This window comes from Rosa rugosa, chromosome 3, assembly GCF_958449725.1.
Source record: "Rosa rugosa chromosome 3, drRosRugo1.1, whole genome shotgun sequence".
NCBI lineage: Eukaryota > Viridiplantae > Streptophyta > Magnoliopsida > Rosales > Rosaceae > Rosa > Rosa rugosa.
The window spans coordinates 29,449,755-29,459,707 of NC_084822.1; the positions used below are offsets into that span (position 1 = coordinate 29,449,755).

Sequence of the window (9,953 nt, forward strand, 5' to 3'; positions counted from 1 at the left end):
TTTTTTTTTAGGAAGATATTGCACAACTTATTTAAGAAGTTTCCGTTGTGTGAATGTGAGACCTAGATGGAGGGAAATGAGCACATAATTCCCGGGGCAAATTTTCCCTTTCAACCTTCTTTGTCATCATATACTCATACAACGGTCCATTAATTTTATGTTGTTGGAGAAACTTGAAGTCTCCCGTTTAGTAACTTAAGTAGTCTTTATTGAAACCAATAGCCTCGATCAGGGTTCACTCCACCTTTTTTCTGCCACCTCCCCTTCTTCTTCTACTACCTTTCTTCCGTTCCCAACATCCCTCTCTCTCTCTCTCTCTCCCCCCAAATCTCCCCCAAATTTTCAATCTTTGGCCCTAAAGCTTTGACCTGTCTTGAATCAACCATGGATCTGGCCCCGGAAGAACTCTAATTTCTCTAATCCGAGACATTCTTCGAGAATCGACCTCCACCCCCAAACAGTCACCCAAGACCTTCTACCTCATAAGCCTAACCCTAATTTCCCTCTCTCCTTCGCAATCCTAGCCCACTCTCTCTGAAGGTAGTGTTCAGTTGGAGGGTTTTTCCCGGGAGGTTTAGCAATGGTGTATTTGATATCATCAATCTGCAATCTAGGGTTTCTCGACACACTCAGCGAAACCTCCCTCCCATCCTCTGCACTGCCACTGAAACCCTCTCGGTGGGCCCGCAACCTTCATCACCTGGTAGCTAATGGCGATGATGAGTCGGACTCTTCGTTCCAAGACGCTTCTTTTGCTCTTCCGCAGCCCCAAAGGTATTCTTTGTATCTATCTTACTTCTACACTCTATGCTGTAAGCACAGTAAAATTGCTATGTGTGTAGTGAACCCATGTGAACTCTGGGCAGTTCCACCGCAAGCCCTTTTCTCCACACACATTGTTGGTGAAAAACCAGTTCTTGTAAGCCACTTTACTCACTCTTCCTATCATTTTCAATTTGGACTCTTCACTTTATGTAATTCAAGATAATAAAGCTCATGAATTCAATTGGGCAGGTTCGTGATTTCATTCATTCTGCACTATATGACCCTAGACATGGTTATTGCGCTCAAAGATCGAGGTCAGTTGGAGTGCTTCAGAAAGCCACTAAGTTCAATCATTGAGGGTATCTATCTAGCTCAACCTTTTTGTTTAGTCTTTGATATTCTGTGTTGATTTTGATATGAGTTTGTTAATCATAACGATAATTCTGTGGAAGTTTCAGAGGTTTTGGCTCTGTTTTTGTGATTATGCATTAACCATACTGGAAAATGACATTGGGAGGATTGAATGTATCGTCGAGGATTCATTGGCTGTCATATAGTGTATTGTTTCTTCTAAGGATAGAACATATCTACTAACGCCTAATATAGAAACTACAATGAAATTTGGATTATTAGAACTTGATTTGCTTTAGTGTCTTATCTGTTCATCTAAACTTGTCAAATAGTTTGACAATTTAGCCGAACTGATAAAATGAATTATTGTTTATTTTCATATCAATCATCTTTTCTTTGGCCTAATATATATAATGAACAGTACTCCACCATTCTTCAGTTATTATCCAAGTAATCTCTCAGCTGAGTTGAACTCTATATATATGTAGCTGTTATATTGTTCTTCTCCACTTTTGTGTAAACACAAAACTTGTTGCATTATTTATTGTCTTGGTTGAAGTGGATATGTTATGAAGAAATACTTTCCATTTTTGTACTAATTGCAATATGAAGTATTTTTGATGCGTTGCGGTTATAATGATTAATTTCTTATTTAATTAGTTATGGTGGTCATTTTTGTAGATATTTGTATTATTGAAGGATTGACAACAAATCGACAGCTATATATATATATATATATATATATTTGTATATGTTCAAAATTTTGGTTGAAGGTCTATGTTCAAACTTGATGTTCTCTATATATATTTGTATATGCAGTGTCCCATTGTCACTGATTTGAATTACAATTTAGGTCTTTGATTTGAGGAGTTGGACTGCAGCTATCAACAATGTCGAATTCACGAAATCATGTAAGACCCAAGGCTTTGCATCCCAGTACAAGCATACCAGCAATGAGGAGTCATACCAATATATTGTAAGATCAGAACCTATGCAAAGATTCTGGTGCAGGTTATGATGAAAAATTGGTTGAAATGATAAATAGTGCCATAGTGGATAGAAGTCCTTTAGTTAAATGGGAAGATGTTGGCGAGAAGATTATAGCATACCTTGATTTCTTGTGTGAAATCCTGAAACAAATTTTTTTTCTTTTTCTTTTTTCTTAATTTACCTAAAGTTGTTTTTAGGATGAGTTCTTTTACCATGTTCTTTTACCTAAGGTTATTTTTTTGTTATTGATAAAGCTAGTTAGTTTTTAGATTAAGTTTATTTTTGTTTATTAAGCATCAGTGGATGCTAGCTTCACGTGTTTGACACCTAGAAGCCACCTAGCTCAAGGTCTTATCTCTTTCACCGTTTGACTTTCACCTTTTCTTCTTTTTTTCTGTTTTTCTTCCCCATTGAGATACTTATTTGGGATGAGTACCTCTTAGTTCTGTTTTTCTTTTTTTGAGACTGCGGATTGAAGAGAAAACAAGGAGAAGAACTAAACTTCTTTCCGATTTGGGTTTTAAGAAGCTCGGTTATTAAGTTGAGGTGAGGGTGACAAGTTGCTACTTTGTGGTATATTCTGCATCTATTTTGTACTTTGATAATCTCCTTATTGATTGCTCCTTTAGATTATTGGGTTGAAGTTTCTAGTGTTGAATATATGTTCTGTTTTCGTCAAATCAGTAGGGATATGAATTGTGAATTTGCTGGTTTTATTGTGCTGCAATTGTTTTTTGTTCATGATTTGAGAATTGCCTTAATTGTGTTTTAGAATCCTCTAGCCAACAAGAGAGTGGCTGATGCATAGCTGTAATTAGGTATCGAGCTTCTTTCATTGTTTGTAACTAAATTACTATTCCATTTGTAGGTAGGTAGGGCTTGAAAGGAGTTCTGTTGGGCATTGGTGGCTGGATAATATAGGAAAGGCTTTTCAAGAAGGAAAGCTTATGAATGTATGGGTTCTAGGCAGCTAGCAGGCTTGTTCATATCTCTTTGGTAAGTGATTAGCGTGAACTAAACTCTAGGAATTAGACTTTCACCTAATATAATAAGCCTGCAGTTCGTTGGCATGTTTTTCTAACCTTACTAATCATGTCCAGGCTCTATGAGAATCAGAGTCTATGATCAGATAATGTGCTCTGTGAACTGTCACTTGGCTACACATTTGGAAGCTGTCAATCAACGCAATGCTGATTTGATCACATGTATCGAAATATGGTCTTCAATTGGTCATCTCTACTTAACACAAGAGCTGGTATGATACTCTTACCTGTTTTAGCAAGTCAACACCTTTCTCTATACTAATACAAATCATTAGTAGTAGGTTGTGTATTAGCAGTTTCCCTTCTTGTTCTAAGCTTCCATCAATGATTGTAGTGAACTAGTGATGAACAAAAGAAGATAATTTTTGTTCTTTATCTTTCTTAGGCATAGGAACTTGTCTTGGAAAAAAAAAGTTTATTTTTATTTAGTTTTTCTCTACTCAATGAGCAGGTTGTTAAAGCTTCAGGTCTGAAGATGCTCAGACTTTGACATTACAAACCTTAAGTTTTCTCTGACCTATATGTAGCCAATAAACTTATAGAGAGTTTGATGTAAACTGACTGGTCTTTGAGGTAGGATTAGATCTTTGTTTGAAATGTACATTTACCCTCACGATCTTGTCTTTCATGTATTTACATTTCCCAAATTTTCTAAAGTTTTATATGTTCTAATTTATCTGGACAGGCCTCATACTAGCAGTCTCGTGAATGCCTTTAGAAGGAACTTGAAGGATGCTGGTTTGATCATATCCCAGAGGTCATGAGAAATGAATGGGCAGGCTGTAAAGCAGGTACTTTTGTCATATCTCAGTTATTTAGATATGGATGCATCATTTGTTTCTTTTGGGGACAGTGTTGGTATCATTGTCTCTTAAATTTTTCTAACAGTTTATCTATTAATCCTCTGTGTGCAGGCGTATGTTAAGAACTCCTTGTTTCCACACTCTCTTTCTTCTTGTCTCAAGTATGAATCTTAACTTTGGTTTTTCTTGTTACTTTTTTTTCTGGTGAACTAATTGCTTCAGTACGTAGTTACCTTATATTGATATTCGTTTTGGGTATCAAAAGAATTATTAGCTTGTATGATATCTATTTGTTTCATGGATTCTTTTAAGAAAGAGTTGAATCGATTTGATGAAAGCGTCTATTAGTTGGAATTTGCATGAATAGAATGATGAAACATAAGGAATTGCATCAATATAGGACTAACAGAATTTGATCAAGCCCTTGATGCTGCGTTTTCTGTTACACATTTATATAGGACTAAAGGAAATGAGGTATTGAAACCAATTAAGAATCTGATACTTTGTTGGATTTTTGAGAGAAACAAAAAATGAAGGATTTTCCTGGGACTTTGACTGGGCTTCTTCTAAGGATTTCACAATGCGTATTTTCTGGTGCCTCTATTGCTTCCATGGCCACCACTTCCACCTCTTTTTTTTTTTTTATGCAGAAAGCAGCAAAGGCAACTGTCCTTGGCATCCAAGTTGGGTGTGGATTCAGGCCTAAGATTCCATGTAGGAGATTAATCTAGAGCTAATGCTGCACAAGATAATGAACTTTTCCATCAGAATCCTCAAGCATATGCTACACAAGATGGAAATTGGATTGCTCGTATTGCAGCATTGCTTGTGGGTGAGGATCGAACACAATCTTGTATAGCTTATGAAATTAGAAGGCTTAGTTCAATAAAATGTTTAAATGCTTATAAAATTGTATATAGTGAATCGATTGGAGTTTGTTTTGATGTATCAAAGTTACTTTTAGCATTAATATAAAATTATTGTTCATTGGTAATAATCTCTAGCATTGATTTTGTATGATTTCACCTAGCATTGATCTCATACAACGCAATACAAAACAATGTATTGTATGACTGTAAAAGAGTTCAAAATTAAGGCTTCTCCTACAATAGTAATTGGCTATTTCCCAATCTGATTACAATATTCACACCACAGCTAACCAAATATAGTGGTTGTGTGAACTAACAACCAACAACAAAAGAAAACAAAGTTCTGTTGTGTGAGATTCATAACACACAACAGAAATGAATCATCTCTGTTGTCTGAGTAATCAACAGACAAGGGAGATAATTTCACTTCAGTTGTGTGTTATTAATCTCAGACAACAAAGAATGAGTAATATCTGTTGTGTGTTATGAACCTCACACAACAAAGAATGAGTTATATCTGTTGTATGTTATGAATCTCAGACAACGGCGAATTTCTTCTTCTGTTGTCTGAATGTGTCGACACATCCCCACGCATGCCATGCCAGGCACATGCCTGCGCAGAATTCACACAACGGAAACAAGTATTCTGTTGAGCAAAGTATTGTCACACAAAGGTGAAATCACCGTTGTGTGATTTTTCAATCACACAACACTCGTTTAGACCACAGTGAGGCTGGTCATCACACAACTCCAAATATCTGTCGTCTGATTAACTTATTGTAGTAGTGAATTCAAGACAATGAGGAGAAAGCAAGACATGAAATTTGCAAAACTAAGTCTCTTCACTACTTGACCAAAATCCTTTAGGATGAGGAGAAAGAAAGACCGGAAATTAACCCCATAAATCTCTTAGCTACCTGGCCTCTGACAATCAAACCATCTCTCTCTCTCTCTCTCTCTCAACTACCAAAATAGATAAATGAAAACGGTGACAAGCAAACAACAAAGCAAATGGCGTGATAGAGACAACACAACAATCAAGGGTCAAAAGCTTCACAGGCCACAGAAAATATGGGGCAAATCAGTGGGGGTTATGTTACTAAGGGTTTTTACTGTTCATATCCCCATATGGGGTTAGAAGAGAGAACTAGCGGCATAGCCAGTGTGATGCTGCAAATTTGCTTGCTTGCTAAGTTTTATATATTCCTAAGTTATGAAACATTGTACATTTACATATATACTACAAAAGTGAAAATCCTAAGTAGAAGCTGGTATATATCTTAATAGAAATATCTGTGCTTGATTTAGATTTCTGCAATTGTATTTTATTGAAGCATGAAATACGGATTTTTCATGACTCGTACTTTATGCCTCAGTAAAATACAATTGCAGAAATCTAAATCAAGCACAGATTAATAAAGTAAAATTAGAAAATTTAAATAAAGACAAAACTTAAAAGTTTTTTCTTGAAATTTTTTTCTTCTTGATTGTTTCATTATCAATGAAGTTCTTATTTTTGGATCAAACAGAAAAAAAAAGTTTCTTCTTGATGGAATCAAGCCCAATTGCATACATCTAACTCAAGCACAACATCTATTTCAAAGCAAATTAAAGTTCCAGATTTATCAACTATACCTCAAAAGAATAAACTTCTAATCGGATCAAACAAACCAATTACCCAAATCCAAATCCTACTAATCTAACACACCCAATTGCAGAAATCCAAATCAAGCACAGCAATAATTGATGCAACAATCATAAAATAATACAGAAATTAAAGAATAATAGAGAAAATAAAATGATAATATACCGGCAGTCATGGCAAAGATTGCGACCCAAAAGACTCCTCGGAAGATCCCTACCACGGCCTCCAGCAATCCAGCATAGCGGCCTTTAGGGCTAGGGCTACGGGCTACCATACACCCTGCTCCGTTTTCTTACGCGATATATCATATATACGCTTTACAGTGAGAACAACCATGGTGGTCCGAAGCCCGCCGGCCTTTATTCACGCTCTGATATATAATCCAAGGAAAATGAAGTTTTTTTTTTTTTTTTGATGACAAAAATGAAGGTTAATAAGGCACGCCATGCATACTCAAAGATGGAGAGCAATCTAAATACTGATCTTAGATTTTGATCAAACTAATGTCAGTAATTAATGAATTGTGTCATACTGACAAGTGGTACGTGGCTCTGAATTGAAAAATATCCTGGAAATCATATGCGTGGTTAATAACTCGTGCATTGATTAATTAGGAATTTCTGCCTAACGTCGCTTTATAAGCATTATCTATATCTAGCTATCCTCATCAATTAATTTGGTATTCCTAATTAATTAAAACGACGTTAAAGGAAAATGATGGATAGCTAATTAGTACGATTTGGTATCTACCTAGTTAGTTAAAATTGGTCATCAATTGGATGGTGGTGATATTTCAGAAATTAGTGCAGAAAATGCATCAAGAGGTGCCTTAATTTACAAGGTATTTATGTACGTGTACCCTTCCATCACGAAGTGTATAGTTGCCATTTTGATCGATGCCCTAAATCAAGGTTGTCCGTAACTCCGTATATAACAACATTATTGTAGGCTAGCTTTGTTGTAGGGTAATGATAACTCCTCTTCTCTATGTTATATATTAAGATGGTATAAGCAAAGCATATATATTCCATATAAAGTGTATACATATAACTGCAAGAACAAAATATTCATAAAGGCGAATAAAAGGAGGGAAAAAGGAGGCCGTCAGATGCAGAAAAAGGGTCCTTAGAACGAGGGGAGCGAGGGCTCTCTTCAGCAAACTTAGCCCTTTGAAGCTTGCACACAACTCTCTCTCTCTCTCTCTCTCTCTCTCAAATGACCAGATTAGAGTTATCAAAACGTACGACAGCGTGAGCTACAATCCTTAAACACATTTTTTAGAGCAAACTGCATATATAATACAACAAACTACCTAGGAAGTTGATCATCAACAAGCAACAATAGCTACCTGCGCTTGCGTGCTCATTAATTCAAGCTCTTTGATCTTTCTTCTTTATAGCTTCTATAATTGTTGGCAAAGCCTGAGTTGGGTTATGAGTTCGATCAGATAATAGATCGATCTCCTCCTACAGACCTCAAGATGTGGGCAAGATTTAAAGCTTCAAAGATTAAAGGTATGTGTTTTAGCTAATTTCCATCTATTTTTGTTTCTGTTCCTCTCTCTCTCTCTCTCTCTCTCTCTCTCTCTCTATTCACAGTCTCTTTAGTCAATTTATATGAGTTAGGTCATCTAATAGATCTGATCGAATTAAAGAGAGAATTTTCAGTATGCATGTGGGTTTGCCATGTTGTCTAATTTATTTTTCCTAGAGAAGAAAAAGGTGACAAAAGTTTAAGATCGAAGAACATGCACATATAGATTGATTCTGTTTTGGGCAAAAAGAAAAAAAAAATACAAAAACTTAAAATCTAATTCAGCACTTTCCGATTAGAAAAGTGGTATCTTGTGATATGCATGTTTTTATGGATCAATTGGTCCTATTTTTCTTGGTTTGCAATTTTCTATAAAATTCTGAAAAGAAAGAAAGAAAGAAAAAAAAAAGATTAGTTTGACAAATTCGTGTATTTATTTTCAGGGAAGGAAGCTATCAGAAATGTTCGAAAAAGCTTCAATCTAAACGAGGAGTACCGGAGTGCATTTAGAACCAAGTCCTATGCAGACTTCTTCAATAAAGCTCAACTGATTGTGAGCCAGCCATCATGTTCTTCTAATCACGAGCATGATCAGAAATTCTCAGAAATTCTCCTAGAACCTGGTCAAGAATCCATCCCCGCTATTCTTGAATCCGCAATTCTTTCCCACTTACCCGAATTGAAAGGCCTCATGCTCGAGTACTATGAAATAAGTGCTGAGGCGTCAAAAATCTGCACCCACCTCTTGAAAAGCATCCACCATATTCAGTCTAACTACCACTTCATTGAACAAGCACTTGACAAAGTTGAGGACCATTCTCCTGAAAAAATAAAATCGATTGTTTCGGAGCTACACTTGTCCATTGTCCAAAACCATGGTAACCCATTTTCAAATCCGAATGACCATGAGTTCAAGCTCATCCATGACAAGTACTCTTCATTTTTACAGCACCTAAAGTCAATGAGGAAAAGGGTGGCAAGGAAACTTAAGCTTATCGAGTATTTCAAGAAGGCTTCTGGGATTTTCCTAACAGTAGCTTGTAGTTTCGTTGCTATAACTGCTGTTATTCTATCAGCTCATGCTTTTGGTGCCTTGCTCATGGGACCAGCCCTTTTCAACTTCCCATTTAAGCGTTTGAAGAAAAAGCTCGGTAGTTGCATTCCATTTTTAAGGAGTAGGGTTCTTACCAAAGCTGGAGAACAACTTGACGTGGCAGCTAAGGGGACTTATATATTAAATAGGGATTTCGACATGATGAGTCGACTGGTTGCAAGGCTTCATGATGAAGTTGAACACAACAAGATGATGATACACTTCTGCTTGGAGAGAAGAGAGGAAAAGTATTCTTTGCAAGTTGTCAAGGAGCTTAAGAAGAGTAATGGCGGGTTTAGAAAGCAAGTGGAGGAGCTTCAAGAGCACGTGTATCTGTGTCTTGTAACTATCAATAGAGCTAGAACTATGGTGACAAAGGAGATGACCGAATCTTGTATCAGAAACTAACTTAGGATACATGGTACGTAGCACCCACAGAAACCTTTCTACAGGATAGTTCATTTTGTGTATATAAATGTATGCTTGTTATACTAAAAATGCACCAAGTTTTTTTTTTTTTTTTTTTTTTTTTTGACTTTGTCAAGGAGAACCCAAAGGCTTCCTAGGCCCAAGATAAACCCCTTCGGCGCATGTGAAATGCTCCAACTGTGCATTGCAGCACAGTGCCTCGCCACTTTGACAGCTTCGGGGTTCGAACCTAGGTTGGGGAGCACACCCAGTAGAAAAAAGTAAAAGAGTAAATGCTCATGTTCTTCGATGTCAAGGCCACCTCTTGTTGTTTGTATATTTGTTTGTCGGACTAGTACTATTGTTTGTACCCAATTTTGGTTAAGACTACGTAGTGCTAGGGATCCCAAAACTTTGTACCAAAATTACTTACCAAATGACATGGCACATGCC

General features: G+C 36.5%; 1 protein-coding gene and 1 long non-coding RNA gene across 8 annotated transcripts; both read left to right on the forward strand.

The window, feature by feature from the left end:
* Positions 1-176: 176 nt before the first annotated feature.
* Positions 177-4,929, forward strand: LOC133738156 (uncharacterized). Of its 7 annotated transcripts, none has more exons than XR_009859977.1 (9): positions 218-919; positions 1,015-1,124; positions 1,970-2,092; positions 2,417-2,652; positions 2,975-3,102; positions 3,207-3,361; positions 3,835-3,940; positions 4,064-4,113; positions 4,603-4,929. It is a non-coding gene; the product is annotated as an uncharacterized LOC133738156 (long non-coding RNA). The 7 variants fall into 7 exon arrangements; XR_009859978.1 differs by lacking the exon at positions 2,417-2,652 and adding an exon at positions 3,601-3,722 and having other exon boundaries at positions 225-919; XR_009859976.1 differs by having other exon boundaries at positions 244-919; positions 2,571-2,652.
* Positions 4,930-7,518: 2,589 nt separating this feature from the next.
* Positions 7,519-9,607, forward strand: LOC133740183 (UPF0496 protein At1g20180-like). Its single transcript, XM_062168105.1, has 2 exons — positions 7,519-7,980; positions 8,443-9,607. Exons 1-2 carry the CDS (start codon positions 7,947-7,949, stop codon positions 9,498-9,500), a joined length of 1,092 nt encoding a protein of 363 aa, XP_062024089.1. The 5' UTR covers positions 7,519-7,946; the 3' UTR covers positions 9,501-9,607.
* The last annotated feature ends 346 nt before the right edge of the window (positions 9,608-9,953 follow it).